Source organism: Poecilia formosa, unplaced genomic scaffold (assembly GCF_000485575.1).
Source record: "Poecilia formosa unplaced genomic scaffold, Poecilia_formosa-5.1.2 Scaffold25, whole genome shotgun sequence".
Taxonomy (NCBI): Eukaryota; Metazoa; Chordata; class Actinopteri; order Cyprinodontiformes; family Poeciliidae; genus Poecilia; species Poecilia formosa.
Window position 1 is genome coordinate 3,697,685 of NW_006799964.1, and position 22,199 is coordinate 3,719,883.

The 22,199-nt window shown below is 37.2% G+C and overlaps 2 protein-coding genes across 2 annotated transcripts; one reads left to right on the forward strand and one right to left on the reverse strand.

Annotated features, from left to right (window-relative positions):
• Positions 1–8,053: 8,053 nt before the first annotated feature.
• On the reverse strand, positions 8,054–9,980 carry htr1aa (5-hydroxytryptamine (serotonin) receptor 1A a). Its single transcript, XM_007548190.2, has 2 exons — positions 9,582–9,980; positions 8,054–9,547 (listed from the first exon to the last, which is right to left on the reverse strand). Exon 2 carries the CDS (start codon positions 9,485–9,487, stop codon positions 8,207–8,209), a length of 1,281 nt encoding a protein of 426 aa, XP_007548252.1. The 5' UTR covers positions 9,488–9,547; positions 9,582–9,980; the 3' UTR covers positions 8,054–8,206.
• A 643-nt stretch (positions 9,981–10,623) lies between these two features.
• Positions 10,624–19,567, forward strand: rnf180a (ring finger protein 180a). The gene is made up of 4 exons (XM_007548191.2): positions 10,624–12,696; positions 16,655–16,904; positions 18,568–18,693; positions 18,919–19,567. The coding sequence occupies exons 1-4, from the start codon at positions 11,815–11,817 to the stop codon at positions 19,122–19,124; spliced, it is 1,464 nt and encodes a 487-aa protein (XP_007548253.1). The 5' UTR covers positions 10,624–11,814; the 3' UTR covers positions 19,125–19,567.
• Positions 19,568–22,199: the final 2,632 nt, after the last annotated feature.

Sequence of the window (22,199 nt, forward strand, 5' to 3'; positions counted from 1 at the left end):
AAACATTTCATGTAAAAAGCCTGTTTTAAAGCAAACTACAAGTAAAACTTTCAGCCATTAAACAAGGAGCATTTTTAACAATACTTTAGCGTTTTGCCTGTCTCCCTGCATGAGGACATACGGCTTGGCACATTTTGTAGATGCGCCACCAGGTTTGTCCCAACCTGATGGAGAGAGAAGACAGAAAAATCAGGCCATTAGTGATGCATTTATTTAAACAGCAAACAATTTGAGCATGATTCAGAGATGAAGGTTGACTTACAGGCTGGATATCAATGAAACCATCTGAGCTTCCAGGTTGATGGGTCTGAAACTCTTCTCCTAAATGAGTAAGGTGGAGCAGGGAGGAGAACTGGCAGCAGCTGCAGGGCTACATCATCTTCTGGATCAAACATAAGCTTGTGTTAAAATGTTGCAGTAACTAAAAAGCATGAAAACATGTTAGAGAACATGAGGGAGCAGACTCATGTTCTTGGCCATGCAGAAGGTCTTTGTTGAGAACAAGGACTTTGAGTTTCGATCAATTCTCCTGAAGATCCTTGATGTAAAATTACAAAATCTATCAGAAAAGACAAAATCACAAATCAAACTTTAATGACTGAATTAAATCTTATAGCTGTCTCAACTGCAAATAACTTGTAATTAGCCAGCAATTTCAAATGTTCAGTGTAATTTTATGTTCCTAAAAATAAATATAGCACTTAATAAAATAAAATGACACATATAAGTAAAACTTAAGCGTACACATATAAAAAAACAAAACACGTCTCTGAAATGATAACTCCCTCCAGGAAAACTGAGAGGGCACTTGTTTAGTTTAGAGAGGTCTCTGTTTGATGCAGCCAGTGTTTATGTCACGTAGTGGTGTTCTGTACCCCACCTCTGTGTCTTTGCCCCACACACTTAACACCGTCAAAGTTTAGAAGCTGCAGAACTCTCATAAAACAAGACTAAGCAGTCCTCTGGGAAAGGAAACTTTAAGAAGTGGCAGCATGTTTTTCTTTTTTTTAAAGCGCAGGCAGACAAGTTCTTTAAAGTTTTAAAAGCTGAAATGTGAACTGTTGCCGAGGTTGAGACTCTTCATCTCCTTTATGCCTTTGAATTGTCTGTGAAAGCAGCAAGTAGCGCAATGGATTAGACATTGTTTACCCATTTTTGTGCTTGCCGTTGGCCTTGAGCCCATGTCGTCAATCTCAGTGATGAGTCTGCGTACAAGCGGGTGTCTGATTGTCTGCCCACAAGAGGCTGTCTTGTCCATCAGAATTTGGATCATTTCGCGAAACAGAAATGACAAATTTACTTCCAGCAAACCTGCCTTGTAAAAAATAACCTCATCTAAAAACAGCCAAATGCTCATTTCTCTGTGTCAGAAAGAGTTTTGTGGTGTTCTATCACAAGCTTGGGTAAAGAGAGGAAGCGTCTCCGGGGTGTCATGGGTTGCGAGATCACTTTAAAAAGCTCAGACAGATCACAACAACCCTGAAGTTTATTCTACGCCAGAAATGTGGTTGTATGTGTTTTCCTACTTTTATTTATCCTAGGTTGTTTTTTTTTCTTGATGTCCATTTTGAGTCATTTTTTAAAAACTTTTAATTTTCAAAATTCAATGTTTTTCCCCTCCAATTTCCCATTGCACCATATGCACCATTCACATGGTGCAATGAATCTTTCTTTCATTGCACTATATTTATCTTTTCCATTTCTGACCACTCAGAAAAATGTGCTTTAGTTTCTTATGCGTAGCTCTTCCAGCAATCATTGCCATCATATCACATTATGGTTTATAATTGTGTTTTGTATACATCTACAGTAGTTTAGTACATGCACTGTCAAATACACACATGTCCCACACATAAAATGTAATCATAGTGCTTAATGGATAATAATGAGACAAGGAAAACTGGTTGGATAATATATTTAAATGACTCTGCCAGTACACTTGTCTGGTTGGCATAGGCCATCATCACATCACACCCATATCCTGATTAGTGTTTTTAATAGAACTGAAATTTTCTCAAATACTCAGCTGGACTGAGAGGGAAAAAAAAAAAAAAAACATCAAAATTGTCTCCTAAATAGACCAAAGGCTTTGTTGTCAACTCGTCAGGTCTTGAGTTGTTACTAAAATACATCACAGTGCTTTTAACATTTTAACACCACTGTCAGCAAACAATATGCTGAGGAAATATATTTTTAGACTATCATGGGGGAATTAGGATATTAACAAAGTGCTCCTTGATGCCTTTGAATGCAACCTACATTTTTCAGTTTATATTTAGGATCTTCATAGGAACAAACATTCAACTTGACAATCTGACAGATTTAAAATGACACTTAAAAAGCTTATTGATAACAGACTCCAGTTTTTTTTTGTTTTTTTTTGTGCTGATGCCAGTGATGAAGAGTGTAGACGTTTTCGAATGACTTACTTTTTTCTGTGACATTTTGCTAAATAAAAAAGCAGATTATTAACAGTTAGAAAAACTTAATATTTTAAAACATTGGAGTTTTTATAGTTCCTTACAAATTAATCAAACATCAGTATATTTCATTAATATTTTTATTTGATAGGCCAACAAAAAGCTTTACAAATTTGTGAAGTGGTAGAAAAATGATATGTGCATTTTATTTTATTTTTTTCAAACTAAATTCTGAAAAGCAGTTTTTGGATTTGGACATGAATTCAGTTGTACACCACACTTTTAAGTTTCTTATTTGTAACAGTTTTCACAAGCATGCGCATGTGAAGTGATAAGGTTGTGATAAGGTTGTTGCCGCATTTGAAGGAGCAACTTTTAAACTTAAATACCAATGACAAGATCTTAATGCAAACAAACAAATGTCAGATGTTCGTTTAATAAGAGCAACAAAAGTAAGCCAGCATCTAATTGGCCCCTATTTTATTAAATTTTTTCTCTCTCTTTTTTCTCTCAATTCCTGCACTGAATGCAATTCAGCCTTTCTGTCCTCACCCTGCACCCATCTAGCTATTTCACTGAAGAATCCCACAATGAGTGGGATTAATGCAGTCCCAAATTCCAAACCTTTGATAGAGCAGCACAGTTCGACGCAGCTCAGCTGCCTTGTAATCCCACATATCAGGACCGACATGTAATGATATTAATGGTTTCACACACTCAATGTGAATCACATTTGAGAGCAATACCTTTCTTTGCTTTATAGTTCATTCTCTACCGTATTGGTTTCTCTGAGCCTGTCATAAGCCCAGAACCTGACCCCAAAGGCTGCACTTATGTGATTATTTTTCTCCAAATCCATTTGATTCTATTTATGTTGTACAAAAGCAGCAGAAAGAAAAAAAACAACAACAATGATACATTCAAAGAAACAGGAAGAATATAGGAAGAGAAAGTCACTTTAAAACTTAACGGTCATAGCTTAATTAATCTATGTGGTTATAAAAATAAAATGTTATGACTTTAAAAAAAATTATTTACCCTTTCCACTGAATTAAAAAATACATTTGAAAAGAAGTAATCATTCTTATTTCTGTATATTTATTGAAAGAATAAACACTGAAAATCTAACAGTTTACTAAAGCTTGTAGGGAAGGATCACATGTACTTATTAATGCATCAATGTCTACCTTGAATCAATAGATAAACTAAATAGAAAAAAAAACTGGCCTAACAATCCAACAAACAAGAAGAAACTAACACCACAATAAATAACTGTAAACTATATAATATTTGACTGAGGCCTGTAATAGAGCGAAAGTTTTTTCCTTTAGAGGTAAAACGTCAAACATGTGTTCAAAGAGCCAGTTTGTTATTATTTGTGATCATCTTTAAGGGCCTTACATAAGGTTTATGCCTTTTGTTTAATGCAAGAAGGGAGGTTAAAGTTAAAAGAGAAGAAAGCAAAATTAAAGTTGTTCATGCAAGAAGCAACCAGAGACCCAATGAGTCCAACCAGGACATGACACAGCCCTGTTTTATCCAATACATGGCACCAATGTCTGCTCATCAAACTATCAAAGATGGATCTGTGGATGTCAGTCTGTGTCCTTTGCTCTCTTGAACATTGTATGTTTTTATGTTTATTGTGATATGTATTCTACCATTCTCTGGTCGCTTTCGCTAAAGAGGAACTCCTAAGCACTAGATGATCCTCTCTTGGCATTTTCTTCTTCATTTTTCACTGACCTCAACTCTACTGAGGTCTTTGTTGTGCCACTGCTATTTGCAATGATGGAGGTGAGGGAAATAGGCAAGAGCCCTTTTGAGGTTTCTGCAACCCCAACTCAACCCATCCCTCCCCTCATTCCAACCTCCCTAATGTCTGTTGTTCGGGTAACAAAATCATCAAAGTGCTACTTTTTATTTCTAAAAACATCTTCTGTCTTCCATCTTCCATTCCTCTGTTTTATTGGAAAATTAGTTTGGAAAGCACATACTGGACTATGCAGTATAGATGCTGGGCTTCAATCTTTTTGAAGTGGATTGTTGCACGAAGCTTTCGTGAACCTCTTACAAAAGATGTGTAGCCCTTGCCTAGAGTAAGTTTTTTTGCACACCCTGACCTTTTATTCACTGAGGAAGTTGTCCTTGTTTAATGTGGCATGTGTTTATATCCCACCATCAGATGCAGAAAGCCAGCTTGCTTAGCTGAGAACAGACGTGGAAGAAAAGCACCCAGCCTTTCTCATTTTTTATCCTTGAGTATTTTAACATGACAAACCTTTTCAATGAGCTTCCAAAATGTATACAATATATTGTGTGTTACACAAGGGATAAACACACACTGCACCACTGTTGTGCAGCTTAAAGAGATACATATTGTGCTGTCACAACGTCTGCTTCGGGACTTTCTGATCACTAACTGTTTTATCTTATTTCAACCTAAAGCAATAAATGAAAAAAATGTCTAAGCCTCTGGTTGGGGCTGTTAGAAAGTGAACTGAACAGTCAAAGCAGATGTTACAAGTCTGCGTAGACTGGAGCAGTTTTGACGCTTCAGCAGCAGAATTAAGTGAACATGCTGAAACTGTGACATCATCGGTTTTTGAGAAGACACGCATGTGCAGACCAAGACTTTTTACACATTTAACAGCAATGAACTACCTTAAATGTGTTGCACAAAGAAGCTTGTGCAACACACCTTCCTTAGATGGTGTGTTGCACAAGTAAGCTTGTGCAACATAGCTTCTTTAGACGTGACATAAACACATCTAAGGAAGCTGTGTTGCACAAAGAAAGTGGCTTACAGCAGTGGGGAATGGACCTAGAATAAGCAGGCCAGGAACAAACTGACCAAGAAGATCAGATTGGTGTGGAATGTTTGTTTCCATTTCTTTACCATAACTAAATAAGAAATAGATGAGTTGGGCATGAGTAGATTTTAGCGTGATTAATAATAAACTTAATCCTTAATTAAATCTCTTCTCTCTTAGGATTAGCTGTACTGTTGATTAATCTTAGTGTCAATTCTTAAGATTACTTGATGCATTTATGAGATTTGTTTTTTAACTTTTAACTAATTTTTGCTGTAACTAATTTGAATAGTCAAAACCACCATTTCTTCATTTATTTAGTTAGTTTTGAAGTGTTTGTTGATCTGAAAAGCAGGTTTAGAATACATTTCTCCTACTTGTTGATGTGTGTGATAATAAATCATTAAATATGAAAACACAATGAGCACAGAATCATTCATTGATGTACAAGTAACATATTTTTTTCATGCACTATGGATATTCAAAGAATAATCAAAACCTGTAGGTTTATTTGGTGACATTAATTACTTTCAACCTCAATTCGGTTGTGTGTGTTCTGAATAAATCATCTAAAAATTGCATCCTCAATTAAGTGAAATTGAAAATAAAGGTTTCAAGTTTGCTATTATTTGGTTTAGAATGAGTCACACCTGCTCTACGTGGAAACGTATGAATTTATCAATAAGACTCACATAAGTTTCTAATAAGTAGTCCTGTCAGCACCTTAACTTCATGTCTTGTTTGTTGCATTCCTATCTGTCCTCTATCTGCAGTCTGTCCATCATTCCACTCCAACAGATTCACTACAAGCATCATCTTGATGTGTTGCCACAACAACAGGTGCCACCCATCTTTTGCAACATGCATGACTCACTGGGATTTCTTCCTGAACACTTGTTTTTCCTGTGACAGTCCCTTATCCTTTCATCTTGTGTAAGTGGATTTGTGTATAGGGTTTATGTAATGCATGATAGGAGATACAGTGGAAATGTCTGTTATGTTTTGCATTGTATGGTGTAATGTTTCCAGGTTTTTCAGACTTTCCTGTAAAATCTTAAAAAAAGGTTTAACTGTAAGCACATAGATGACTTGAAAGAGTTGCCTATGTGTAACACCTTAAGATTTTTTCTTTCTCTAAATTCTTTCTTGGTAAATTTTAGAGAATCTTGAAGGTAAGAATGCAAAGATTTGAAACATGCAATTTTAAGCCAAACAAATGCACATACACTGAATGAAGACAACTGTATCTCAACTTGATTAACATACTAGATGTGATTGCTTGTTCTTTATTTATTTATTCATTTTTTTTATATCTAGTCATTTTGAACCATTCACTTTTTATTATTCACTCTTAGGTGTATATATTTTACAAACTTTGAATTTATCACCTAAGATGGAGTAGCTTTTAACAAATAAGCAATTTCACCTTGGGGAACAATAAAGTCTATTCTATTCTATTCTATTCTATTCTATTCTATTCTATTCTATTCTATTCTATTCTATTCTGTTATTAAGTCAGACTAGAGTTGCCCAGCTATAGGTAAGTTAGGATACTTAAAGTTATTTTCAGCTGCTAAATGCTAGAATTTTTAAAACTTTCTTTGAAGTCAGAAATTTACATAATGTTTCCTTGGTATTTATTATCCGTTCTTACTGGCCAGAGCTATGTCCCTCCCAGGCAGTCTTCAGGTTTGATCTATTTGCCTCTACACTCAAAAGCACAGACTTTGTTTTCCTTCAGCCATTTTGTACCTGGAATTAGTGACTAACATATTTAGGATCATTCATTTTGAATGCAGAAGTTCTAACTTTATGGCGGATGTTTCAAGATCTTACTTTAATATTTCTGGAGCGATACACCCCAACATGAAGATGCCATCCCAGCACTTTAAAGTTAGTACGGTATTCTCAGGGTTGCACATTTCCCCAGGTTTACTTCAAGTATGCCAAAAGTCAAATCAATTTTAGTTTCATCAGATCATAGGACATGTCTCCAGAAATTAAGGTCTTTCGCAAATTAAAACCTTGGATTTTGTGTTGCACCTGAGGTAATGTCTTCTTTCTCACTGACTGGTTTTTCAGCCCATATTGGAATCTAATTAACTCTGAATTTCTTACATGTCCTTTACAAATATGGTGGTGATATATTCCTGAACATAACCAAGGGCAGGCTTCCAGAAGGTTTTGAAAGGGGTGACCACATGATGACCTCTGATAATCTGATGTTGATGGCTCATCCAAAATTGCAAACCAAAACTGAACTTTGTGAGTTTTGGGATAGGGTTTGTTTAAATGTGTCAATCTTTGCAAAAAATAAATAAATAAAAAAATAAAAAATAAAAGAAAGAAAGAAAGAAAGAAAGAAAGAAAGAAAGAAAGAAAGAAAGAAAGAAAGAAAGAAAGAAGAATAACTTAAAAATAAGAAAATGTAAAAAAAAAAAAAATAGTTGAAGCACCATTCACTTCCATTTTAAACTCACTATCGTAAATAATATTCACCATATGTGATTGTTTGGTGTAGAAACAAAATTGTAGAGGTTTCTTCATCCCCCTTGCGGCGCCACTGGACATAAAATGGACTCAGGAGTTCTTAATGACAAACTAATTGCTTTTATTTGTTTCAGTGCTACAAAGCTTGTTGCGTGAAGATGGAAGCCCCTTGTGCCTCATGATCAAATGCATTGAATCAGCACAAGACATGTTCTGCTTGACAATACAACAATGGTTGTCGTCGCATGTGGGGGGCTACATAGCTACAACACTGAAGAAATATGCTTGTACATTGAAAAGGTAGGTCTCAGCCTTGTTGTCTGCTTTTTTTAAATACACAATCCTCCTTAAACATTCTGTCCCTGAATAAAAAGTCTGTGAGTTTTTTTCTTTTATTATCTTTTTTTTCTGCTCTGCACAGTTTGTTAACATTTCTCTTGCTTCTGCACCTAATTTTATAGAAGAAAAATCACATTTTTGCGCTCATGGTCTGTGGAATTTGCACTTTATGATCTTCTTGAATGCACTTTGAAAGTCTTTGTTAAAATAGGCGTATATTATGGGGTTAAGGAGGGAGTTTGAGTAGCCCAGCCAGTTGATAACGGCACCCAGCCAGTCGGGCATGTAGCAGCTCTCCGCGCAGAAAGGCAGAACTAGCGCCACAATGAAAAACGGCAGCCAGCACACAATGAATGTTCCCATGATGATCCCCAGCGTCTTCACCGTTTTGCGTTCCCTGGAAAGCGCAAGCTTTCTCTTTGCTCCCGAGTTCCTCTCGTTCATGTTCTCATAACCATGAGAGGAGGACTGAGGGGTGTTAGGCAGAGGCAGGTGCGTCTTGGAGTTGCTGATGACTTCTATAATCTCCAGCGACTCGCCCTCCTCTCCGTGCTTCACAGCGCCGTTTACGCACGGGGAACTGGATTTGGACTCGTCGCAGCGCCTCCAGCCTTTTCCGCGCGTCTCTCCATTGCTTTTCTTGTGGAAGATTGCCGGAGACACGGCCAAACACTTGTCCGAAACTTTCGCCGTCTCGGTTTTCTTCACCGTTTTTCGAATCCGAAACCGAGCGGCCCTGAATATTCTGCCGTACAAGACTAGCATGAGGATGAGGGGGATGTAAAAAGCCCCGAAGGTGGAGTAGATGGTGTAGCCTGGATCCTGGCTGATCATGCATGCGTCTGGGTTCGCCCTGTCCTCGGCGCTCCTCCATCCTAACATGGGTGGGATGGATATGGAGAATCCGATCAGCCAAGTTGCGGAAATCAGGAGCGCAGCTCGCTTTGGTGTTCGTTTATTTACATAATCAATGGGGTCTGTTATGGCCCAATACCTGTCCAAGGCGATTGCGCACAGATGCAGAATGGAGGATGTGCAGCACAACACATCCAGGGAGATGAATAAGTCACAGATCTCCTGCCCCAAAGTCCACTTATTTAGAACCTGGTAGAGGGCTGCCATAGGTAAAACCAACACCGACACCATCAGGTCTGTAACGGCCAAAGATCCAATCAGATAGTTTGCCACATTTTGGAGAGATCTCTCCAGGGCGATGGCTGCCACAACGCACGCGTTGCCAAATATGGAGCAGAGGATGAGGGCCCCCAGGAGCAGAGAGGTGATTATCTGGTAAGCAAGCACCAGATCGGGTTGAAGCCTAGACTCCGTGGCGTTGTTTCCCCCGATCCAGTCGGCGACCACGTCCATCCCTTCGGGGTAACCGCCGGTGGCATTGCTGGCGTTGCTGCTCGTTAGAAAATCCATGTCGTCGAACTCAGAGCGCAACTTTTCTACTGCAGCTGGCGATGTGTAAGCGTAAAAAAAATAAAATAATAATAATAATAATAAAAAAAACAAAAAACAGAAGGCAGTCAGCTGCTTACACTGCTGCAGCTGCTGCTGCCGTGTGTTTTATGGTGTCCATCGGAGTTCCTGCTGTCGCTCTCAGGACGCATGACGCGGTGTTTGTGGGTATGCATGAGCGTGTGCATGCGTGCGCGCGTGTTTATGTGTTTGTGTGTGTTGGGGTCAGCCCGTGTGTGTGTGTGTGTGTGTGTGTGTCGGTGTGCGTGTGTGTGTGTGTGTGTATGTGCGTGAACAGCCAGGTGTGCACTGGTGCTGCGAATAAAATGAGCTTGGTGAGTCCGTGAATTCATTTATACCAACTGCTCTACGTACGTCAGACCGGGAGGAGTTCACCCTGGAGTTTTCTGCTGCTGCGCTTCCCAAATGCTTCACTTTTCGCTACTGACAAGAGAAGGACACGCTGTCGTTTCCTTAGGTTTTATTTTAACCGTTATTATTATTATTATTATTATTATTATTATTATTATTATTATTATTATTATTATTATTATTATTATTATTATTAACAGAACTAGCACTTAAAAACTCACTTGCTTGTGAACTACAATCAACCTTATCCGGAAGTATCTTATTTTTGCTATAATCTATTATTTAATTAAACTGAAACAGATGTTTCTGTTTGTGTTTTTTTTTTCTGTCAAAATGCTTCCAAAGGACAAGAAGTGCAAATTCAACGTGCGCAGACAGTGGAAATTGTAGTTCAGGACCAAGAACAGCTCCTTCTACAGGCCAGACAGGAACGATGCTGCCATCTGCTGTTCACTTTTTATCTTGCACCGACTGTTCTTCGGACATTTTCATTTTGGGGGGAATGGTTGGGCTCTCGATGGAGAGGATAGGCTGCTTCTTTTTTTTTATTATTTATTTATTAATTTAGTCGGAATGTTTTTGCTGTTTCTGCGAGCTGAATTTTATGTTCAGAGTGATTTTTACTTCCAAAATAAACCCACAGAACATTAGATTTGTTTCTGCCGTCTGTATAAGACGTTCCTGCAGTATCCAGTAATTAAACCATGTCTTCATGTAAATTAAGATAAAGTCATTTAAATTTTTTCTGTGTTTTATCGAGATTGTGTGTGACAGATCAACACAAAGTAGTGAATAACTGTAAAGTGGGACAAAACGGAAACATGGAATAGGAGCGAAATACATCATGAAGAGCATTTCACGGGTCAAGGAAATAATATTGGAGAAATTAAAATAGGATTTGTTTGTAGCACAATAAGTCAAGATGAATTGTCCCAATTAGGAAACTGACACTTCAGCCTGAACACATGATCCCTTTTGGATGTAGTGGTGGCAGCATCATGGCAAGAAGAAGCTTTCCGACAATAAGGTTGGATGGAAGTAAAAAGAAGTCAAGCCATGGAGAAAAAAGATGCAGAATACTTAATACTGAGGGAGATGTTCACCATAAAGCAGGGCATATATTCTAAAAATACAGCCAGAGCTAGAATGAATTGATTTGTTTCAAAGTTCTTTCCAGCGCTACAATATCTCAGTCACAGTCAAACTACTACAATGCAAAAAACAATGTCACTAAAGCTGGTTTTGAAAAGAATTGATTCAAAGTTCTGAATACATATACATGCCACTCATAAGAGATTATTTGTAAAAATTGTAAAACCGATTTTCCGTCCAGTCATCTATCACGAGCTACTTTTTGATGGTCTATGACATACAATAATAATACTTGTACTAATAATAATGATGTTACTTTGAAATAAATAATATAATATAAAATAAATAAATTCCATGGTTGTGAATACTTTAGCAAGTCACTATCAAATAGTGAGTGAAAAGCTGATGCAGTGCTATTTACCATTAGACAAAATATGCCTCTGGCTTTTTCACCTCATTTTTGTCAGTCCTGTTGGTCCATAATGGTGAGTTTTCTATAGGTTGAACAGCACTATAGTGAGGCTGCGAACAGAGCAACTATTGTAATGGGGCTCAGCATGAGGACTTTGTCTTTGTCAACAGTGTGGAATGCCCCAGGGGGCTCGGTGGGGTAGGACAGCCCAGACCAGAGAGCTGCACCGCTCATCTGCCCCGAGCTGGAACACTCTCTGTTTCTCTTAAATAAAATGCTTGAAAGTACGTGTAGAAGAAATGGGAAGCAGTAGGAAGAGTAAGTGATGTGTGAGAGAGGGTAAAAGCTGCTTAGTTGGTTGAAGTTCCATCCAATGTGATCTGCTGAATACGGACAGGTTTTAAAGTCCACGATGAGCTCCCGCATGGGAGTGTCCGTCACTGGTGGCACTAGCAGAAACAGAGGAAATGAGAGTGAAGATCCGAGTGAAGGAAACGACAGCAATGAGGGTCACAATCAACGGATGAGGCCGACGACATCTTGGCTGAGTGATGCAAATCAAGCTGGACAGCATCTGGCAAAACCTGCCCTGTCCGGAAGAAAGGCACGCAGAAAGACCTGTCCTGAAGACAAACAAGGAAGAAGAGGGGACAGAAACCAAGAAAGGGATGAGGAGAGATGCTTCAGAGGTAAGGACAGAGGTCAAGAACTGTCTAGAAGGATGGAAACAGCATGTGCAGATCAAGTCCAAGATGAACCAAGGAGAGGAACCTCTGAATGCTTTTCTAGTAGTAACTCTGAAATGCAGTTAAAAACCATTTTTGAAGCTGGGGATCCATCAGATCATTCAGAAAGACAACACAAAAGTTCTAGATCGCAAGCTATCAGCTTCACCCAAACTACAACTACCAATTTAAGATCTCAGTCTGGGCAGCCTGCTGTTCAAAGTCGATTTGCTCATCCGCCATCACAAGACCCTTTATCCAGAGATTTAGATCCATTCTGGGCAGAAGTGAGAACAGGGCGACCGTCGCAATACCATTCGACTCAGACGCAAATCTCAGAGTCAGAGGATGAAGAAGAGGAAGATGAGAACAAGGACGCCACTGAAGAAGAAGGCTGTGGCGTGATCGAAGTGACGGGTCGAGCCATGTACTCCACAGAGACACCATCTTGCATCCCTTCAGGAGAGAGGAGGATGAGTAAAAGAGAGAAGAACAGGATTGAAAGTCTGAGAAGGAGGCAGAGGAGGAGGGAGAGATGGAGACCAAGTCAGCAGCCGGAGAGCACACAGGTAAATCTCACTGTGGTTACAGCAATCATACCGCTTATATTAAATGTTCTCACTGTGAGTTCATACCTTTTATGCTCTAAAAATGAATTACATTTTTTATTATTCAATTCAAATCAATTTCTTCTCTACTGCTATCCCTTTGATGTTACATTCACTCAACATAATTAATTTAGTACTTGTTCAACCTGAAAATAGGAGGTTACACAGAAGTTTGCATCAGTTTTCATGGGCCAGACACACTGACCAGTGAGGACATAGGAATGTCGCCAATGTTATGACTTCAAAATTGGAGGAATTGTTAAATTGCATATTATTGACAAAGCAAACTTTAACACATTATGCTGAAATCTTTATTAAGGCATTCCAGATTGCTCTACAGAGCCAGTTGAATGTGTGTGCAAGCAGGATGAAAGCCTATGACCAAAACAAAGCAACATCCGCGTGGGCATTGTAGCACAAGGTAGAAATTTTAACTTCTGTGCTTCTCTCCTTTCCACAATGTTTATATTTAGGGATTCACATGAAACTGTCTGTGTCCGTGTGTGTGACTGTGTAAGTTCAATTCAGCCAGACTCCCAACACTTGACAGCTCTGTCTGCACCTAGCTCATTTCAATAGCCATTGTGTTTGTGTGGTTTAAAGTGGGGTTACGTCTGAATTAGCTGCATGATGAGGCTCGGGCAGAGAGCCCTTCAAACCTGGCCAGACAAAAGAGCTGGTTCAGTTTTGATTGGTTGCTGCTGATCTGTAGTCACGCTGCCAGACTAAAATTATTCTAACTGTTGTTGCAGTGAAGGCTAACATGATTGGTGGAGTTGAGAAACTTGCAATACCAGTCACATAATTAATAGATCACATATAATGATATTGTTTCAGATGGTGTGGCACCCCAGGTGAGGATGATTTTAAAACAAGAGACTTAGAAGAGATTCATCTGGTATATTAGTGGCTGAATAACATATAAAAAATACATACTTTAGTTTGAGTATATCTATTGGGGTAAGAAGTTTTTTTTTTTTTTTTTGTACAAAGATCAACATAGTCACATTTATTGGGATCCTTCCTTTTAATACTAATTTCCCAGCACATTTTTTTTAACTGACACTTCAGCTTTTCCTGTAACATTTCACAAGGTTGGAGCAATCAGAGAGAAGAATCTTTGATCCTTCTTCTAGACTGTCAAGTCATCTCTTTTGTTCTTATCCATGCAGCTCACTACAGGTGTTATATAGAATATAGGTTTAGGAAATCAGATTGTTTTGAAAGCAGCTTTTTCGTTTTTTTTGTTTGTTTTTTTTTTTTAATGAAAAGATATGTAATTAAAATGACCTGATTTAGAAAAACCTGTGAATTATTCCATGAACTTTCATGAGGCTGCTCAGGTTCTTTGCAAAAGAGACAGATCTACAGCATGACACATCCTTCACCACGTATTACAGTGAAAAACGTGGTGAAGTTGTCATGATGGCCTTTTCCATAAACTCTTCGTTTCATAGCTGACCCATGCAGTGTTTGTTGCCCAAAAAAGTCCACTTTAGGCTTTAGTTACTGATAAAAGAAGTGCAATGTTTTATTTCAAACATTCTGCCATGACTAAATACTAAATACTTGCAAGTGTCCACTACTTTATATTGTGTCACATAAATCCCAGTAAAATACATTGAAGTTTGTCTTTCTACCTTTTCTACCTGAACTGTGGGTTTTGCTATAGAGGAAGCATACCACTATCATATCCCTTAATTAATAATTTGATCTGATTCCTAAGTTTTATTTGTTCATGAATTTGTTTTATTAGTTGAGATAAATGTGATCAGATATCTGTTTTATTTGATTATGAACCAGCTGTGGCCAACAAAATGCTACGGTGTCATACATCCTGTGTTGCCAGGGAAGAACCTCAGTGTCAGTGATTACTTAAGAGCTGTGTATGCTCAGCGTCCTCTCCTCTCTCGGTGTTAATGACACACCTTGAGAGGCAGAGATGCTGCTACAAGGAAGTCCCTGGAGCTCCCCCTGGGTGTGAAAGCAGTAATTACTGTGGAAACACCCTTAGGCTTTCTTAACACTGAAGCTCAAGGCACATCTCCCATGGGTCTGCAACTGACACATCTTTGTGCAAGAGGTGGAGGCCGAGGTAAATCCCTTTACACGAGGTATAGCTGGGATTTGGAAATGATAGACTCAGTGTGGACTCAAGGGCAAAGACAGAACAACTGACAACTCAGTAGTTTAGGTTTGAATAATTTGACTGGGGAAAATATTTGGTGTGATGCAAGACACATGAACAAACACAGATGATGCAAGAAATATTAATGCAAACCTGCACTTACAGTCCCTTAATTTTTTTATTTTTTTATTATTAAAACACTAAACACAATGTAGTTGTATATTGTAAATATTCAGCTTGTAGGTGAATTAATTCCGTAACAAAGTCTTGCAGCAATTACAGCTGCAAGTATTATGGGTTATGCCACTATCAGCTTTGCAGATCTAGATATAGAAATGTTGTGACTATTCCTCTTTGCAAAATAGATGAATCTCATTCAAAATGGACGGGGAGCATCTGTGAACATCATTTCAAAGTCCTGCCATAGATTCTCAATTGTATATTTGTCTGTGATTTAACTTGGCCATTCTAACACATTAACATGCTTTTATTTTAACCATCGCCCTGCAGCTCTGGTTCTAAGTTTAATGTCATTGTCATTGGCACAATGTATAATGGGACTTTTCATGGCTTTCTTTCAACAACAGATTCCTCCTCGCAACTCTTTCGTTATTTCTGACCAGTCTGAAGTTTCCCTTGCTTTTCAAGATGTTTGAATACTATTACAAAGAATTCTATAAGTGATAAATTTACAGATTGATTAATTTAAATTGTGTGGTTTATTCTGGAATTAGATATCATTCCAGCATTTTTTTTCTGTTTTCTATAAACCAAGTTCAAATAAAAGCCAGTATTTATATCAAATAATTCTCTCCCACAAATGTTCGTACTTTACAATAAGACGTAATAAAATGCAGATAAAGAGATAGTTCAGCTCCTTGAACTAACTCTTAAACACATGTCTACTCACACATATTATTATATGGCAAAGAAGATTAACACTCATCAAAAAGGGTGATAAAGAGAGAAAGACTTTCACAAGCGGTTTGCAAAATATGGTGAAATATTTATCACCAGCTGGTGCAATATTGTCTTGCAGAGGGAATGTCTTGTGTGTTTGGAGTTACATATTTACTACAAGTGATTCCAAGTAAGGGACAAAGTTCGGAAAACAAAATAATTTCAGAATTAATTTTCTATACCAGACGAAGCTGTGAAGTAAAAGGTTTTGTCTCATTCCTGTTAGAACTGTGTCTGCAAAACTTGGACAATGCAACTAAGAGTGAATGTCAAAAATAAAGATCATTACAATAATCTAACTTTGAAGTGATTTCAACAGTAATAACTCACTGTATGTCATAATTAGAGAGAATGTATTTTTATTTTGTGGTAAGAAACTGCTCTATATGGCAAAGTTGAAATATTTCAAACTTTGAATGGTTTTCAAAAAACTAAATTCCTTGCCTGGACCTGAAGATTAGAAGAATCTCAAAGAGATGCTTGAAGGATCAATGTCTGGGTTACTGTATGCCATGACCATGTTGCTTTAAATATGAGGCAAAAATAGTTCAGTCAAAAAAAAAAAAAAAAAAAACCTGCAGTAATTCATTATAAAATGTTGTAGAAATGTATATTTTCTGTTAACATTGGTATTTAATTTCCATGCATAAAAAGCAGGACACAACGTGAAAACTATATGCACTATATGCTCAATTCTGAAATACTTACACAGATTCACAATAGCAGCAAGTTTGCTTTCACACATAAAAAAGATGTTTGCGTACATATCATGGGATACTGACTTAATTATCAAGAAACATATATTTTTTTTACCGTCTCCTTTTATTTCAGAGTTCAACAGAGACCCCCACTACCACCAGCAGCTGCAGCAGCACTGAGGATGAAGAAACTCTGAGCATGAGGGACAAAGAAGGTTTCATATGTGCCGTGTGCTTGGATGTGTACTTCAGTCCTTACATGTGTCACCCATGCAACCACATCTTCTGCGAGCCCTGTCTGAGGACACTTGCAAAGAACAACCCCACCAACACCCCCTGCCCCCTCTGCAGAACCATCATCACTCATGTCTTCTTCCAAAAGGGTGAGTCAGTAGTAAAAAAACATCCATGTTTAAAGCAATAAGATTTGTAAGCATTATTTAATTTACCTGTGCATCAAAAGTAACGCGATCGAAATACGGCAATAAATATGTTGTGACTGAATTTTTAGTGGTTTGTTTGCTGTTAGTTATACAGATTAGTTCTCTGAGCTGCTGATTGTTCAGGGGGGCCCAGCTGCACATGTCCTGCAGGGAGCAGGGTGGACCTTTTGTTCAGCTCACGCCAGATGAGTCACAGAGGCCGAGAGGACAAAATCAAACACAATCCAAACACTTTCATTTGATCCACTCCAGATATAAGAAGTGGTGTTCCTGTTTGGTAGGAAAATAACCCCTGTGATAGAGTGAAAACAGATGAATCAGGATGTTTTTTTTGTACTATGCTGTAATATTTTAATACACATTAATTTCATGCTATTCATACTTATTATTTTGTCTAATAGACAAACTCAGAACAATACATAATTGTGAAGTGAAAGGAAAATGATAAAAAAAAAAAAAACGTTCATTGTTTTTTCATTTGTTTTTATTTATTTATTTTTTTTTTTGGAAAATAAAAATCCGGAAAGTAAGACTTTATGCCCACTATCTTTGCTAATATACACTCTGAAGTTTTTGCCAATTTTTCTTTATGAATCTCTCCAATTCAAGTCACAATGATTTGTGAACTTATGGGTAGTTCACAAATCAGCTAATAGGATTTCTTTATAAGTGGTCTTTATTCCTGACCAATTGGTTATGTTCTTTAAACACAATGACAATTCAATACTTTTGCATGACACTGCACAGTGAAATTCATGGGTTATTTACTCATTAAGTGACTTCTGAGGGTAATTTGATTTTGTTTAAGGATATAAGACTGATGTCTCCAACCCTAGTCCTCAATGTCATTAAATGCAAGCCCACTCTAACACACCTGAATCAAATGAATGGCTTGTTGCCAGGCCTTTGCCAAACTTAATGGCATGCTGAAAAAGAGGTAATTCAATAATTTGAATCAGCTGTGTTGGAGAATGAATGAATCTAAAACCTGCAGGACGTTAGAGCTTGATGACAACGACTCCGGTTATAAGGGTAAAAGGCTTTGAAAAGATATGCATGCTTCATTTTTATATTTTATTTGCTCTATGCTCTATCTTGTGCTGATCTATCACATAATATCACAATAAAATTAATTTGCATTTGTGATTTCAATGTATTTTCTGTGATTTATGTGAAGGTTAGGGGTACACACACTGTTCCAAGGCACTGTGTGTATCCTGCTCGGCGACCAATGAAGTAGATGAAATTTCATGTGAACTAAATAAAGATTTCATCCTATATGATATGACTCTGACAAAAATATGAATAAGTAATGAACTTCATGATTCAGACTGGCCTACTTTTGGATATAAAGTATGAGCGGCATGGACAAGATGGCTGCTAGGACTGCAGAAACAAAAGCTCTTGTAAATGATAAGATGAGAAGGACTTGAGATTGTGTTGATTGTTTAAGTCAAGGTCACACTGAGGCCAGTGAGGCTAAAACTGTTTCTTTCCAACATGGCACACAAATCAGACTACAAAGAAATGAAGCTGTCTGTAAGATGATCACTTATTATATCATTATTGTGCGTGTGTGTTTTTTTTTGTTGTTTTTTTTTAGAGCTGAACCAAACAGCAAAAACATTCTTCCCCAAGGAATACCTTTCCAGAAAGCAAAACTTTCAGAGGGCACCTTGCTCAAAGTGGCCTCTCCCAAGCTGCAGGAAACTCTTCCGCATCTTTCGAGGCAAGCTTTTTTTTTCTCATTTGTTTAACTAACTTTTATTAATAATTTGGAAAATGCCAACAACTTTCACACATGGATCAAATGTCGAAAACTTAACTGGCATAAATTATTACACAATACTTACTAAAGTAGGTGTATATTTTTACTGGATACAAAATTCAGTTATGTAAATCACGTTGCTAGTGTTTTACAATAAGCTTACATGAATTTTGTTTCATAAACAAGGTTTCCAAAGGCAGACAACCCCAAGTGGGAGACGCCAGTTCCCCCATGGAGGAGGATTCCCACTCGACACCATCGACTTCGAGGATAACTCTAGAGGCTGGCGTTTCGACATGGACATGGTCATAATCTACATCTACTCCGTCAACTGGGTTATTGGATTTTTTATATTCTGCTTCCTTTGCTATTTATTCTTTCCTTCCTTTTGACAATCTTGCCAACTGTGACGGAACGACACAGAAATGCAGCACGCTGAAGACTGAAGAGGAGAAAGTTATTATTTAAAGACGCATCAAATGTATTTTGGAAGAAGGAAGACCTGAGCAATCAATTTTAGCGAGAAGCCAATGACTGAACTTCAAGTAGGTGCAAAAATAAGAACTTAAAAAGAGCAAATTGTGTAGATGAGACATTTTGAACGTAAATGTCTTGTATTCTGACTTCATCTGACCCACACACAGGGAAGCAAAGCAAAGTTAATAAATCATTCAGGCTGCAGTGTTTATTTTTGACCTGATTCAGTTATTGTTTAGACCAAATTGGTAGTTGTAGTTGTTCAAAACTAAACATTGATTTCAATTAGAAAATACTTTAAAAATGCAACATAAATATTTTGTCCATATGTAAAACCTAATAAAGGAAAGTTTTTTTGTTAATTACCAAAGTTTTTTTTTTGTTGTTCTTTTATTTTGGAGGCCTGAGGGATAGGAGAGAAAGTGCTATAACATATAGCACTGTCCGTATTAATTGGTGTAAGACGTTTTTATGTTTACCTTTTAACGTAGCAGCATATTTTCACAGTGCAAAATGAAGAAAAAATCTAACCTGAACACATATATTCAGTGAAGAAAAAATACAGTACATTAAGAAATTGCTGTTTTAACTAAATCAGAGTTGCCTTATGTATTATCACTCCTTCAGTTTCATAGAAAACAGAAATTATGCTTTTATTTTTCAAGTCGATCAAGAGTTCTTAAAACATTTAATTAGTAATCGATAATTCAGGATCCAAATGGAGTAAAAAATAAATTATTAAAACCTATCACTGCAGAACTGCAACAAAGATCTTGGGGTCATAAACTTTCAAATAACAACCATAAGACAGTTTCACCATGCCAACCAGTTGTTGGGACTGATGTCTGGGGAAAAAAAGTCCTACCATCATTAACATAAACATGCTGAGTTTGCTAAATGCAGCAGGAAATCTCATACAAATTTGCTGTGGTTTGATACAACCAAGATTTTAAAAAAGGAGAAAAGGTGTAAAAAGATGGAAAGACATCTAAAACCAATGCTTTGGAAAGCGGGTTAGAAGACATGGGATTATAGACTACTTGAAATACAAAGACTTTTAAAATAAAAATAAAATGAATATTGTTCATAGGTTATTTTATTCGGATAGTTTTATGAAATATTTTTTTGTAAATACCAAACTTTTTCACTTGAAGTATAATCACTCTTCCTTCATGTACATTCTAGTCTCGTGCTCTAGAAAAGCTGTGGGTTGAGCTGAAGAGTTGAGAGCAAAAGAGAGGATGTATTAGGATGATCTACAGAGGTTGCATGAAGACCAATAGTTAGAGATTCCTCCCTTTGTTAGTTCCAGACCATCAAAAATAACAGTTGTAAGGACTAAGTGCTGTTGTAAACTGGTTGTACTTAAATACAACAAATATATTCTAACGAGTTGGTATTTCATTTGGAAAATGTATTGTTTATTTATTCTATCAGTGTTGAGCTCTCACTGAAACCAGTTGAACATGATATAGATGCATGATACGTTAACAGCAGGTATGCACATGAGTAGGGTTAAGGTTTTTTTGAGCTATTGATAAATGAAGAATTGCATCAAATGTATCTTTTAGGATGTAAAATTAGATATGTAAACTGGAAATCTTGACTGCTTAGAGGTTTAACTTTCTGGTTGTGTTTTGACTATGAATTCATGCATGTAATCTTTGCAGTAACACCAGAACTCTCAACGAGTTTAAATTAAAACATACTGTATTTAAAGAAGATCTATTTAGTATTTAAATGAATTAAGGAATTATGATCCATGACGTAAAGTTGCTTCATAAAGACTTTATATGATGCATCATTAGAGTTAAAAGCTCTTCAGAGTCCTCATTTTTAATAAAACACTTAAAAGGTAGTAGCCTGTATGAGCAATATTTAAAACGAGCAGATGTCTATTAGTCAATTAATAAATTATGTATATATATTTTTAATTTATCATATTAAAATGGCAAGGTGTCAGGCTGTTTTGGAGTACGCAGACAGACATCTTTGTGTATTTTTACTAATGCAAATACATTTATCTGTATGACTGCAGTTGCCTCATACTTGAGAAAGCATTGTACTCGTTGGCCTAATATATGATGTGTTTGCTCACCCGCTTCGGATGTTATCATCCTATAGAATGGCGATTATCAGTGGTTATCAGCCCCATTGAATGGCCTCAGTTGGTCCCTGATCTGCCTGCTATCAGGCTCAGTAGGTTGTTATCAACCATTCATATCGGTGATCACAGCCGCTTGTCGCTTTTTTTTAATTTTTCTTTTTACCTTTTTTTAAAAACCTTTATTTACAATTTATCTGCTAATTTGGACAGCATATTAAGAATTTACTAAAAATACAAAAGCCAAACGTATCGGTCATAAGATTTTAATTTGGTATTTAAAAATAACTCATTAAAATCTAAAACCGGAGTTTTTTTTCTTCTTTTTTTTTTAGCTTTTTTTAAAACCTATATTTTCAATCTGCCTTCTATTTCTTTGGATTTTTTTCCAATAATTCACTCAAAATAAATGCCAAAATGTAACAGTGATAAGACTTGGTTAATTTTATTTGATCTTTACAAGACCTGTTCTCTCAATACATGCCGTGTTTTTATCTTCCGCTCGTGCAAGTCATAAATTTCTGCTTTTATTAACAACAGGCACAAGGATATTTAACATGGTAGGATAAAATCAGCCTAACTGATACATCATTACATAATGATTGCAAATGTATATATATATAAAAAAAAAAAAAAAAATTCCCTTCTCACCCTCCGCGGGTGGTCTCTTTCATCCTCTGAGCTAAGGGCCTCTACCAGAGGCCTGGGAGCTTGAGGGTTCTGCGCAGTATCTTGGCTGTGCCTAGAACTGCACATTTCTGGACTGAGATGTCTGATGTTGTTCCTGGGATCTGTTTGAGCCACTGCTCCAGTTTGGGGGAGACTGCCCCGAGGGCCAGGTATTTCTCCAGTTTCTCATTTTCCTGATGTTGTGGTCACTTGGTAT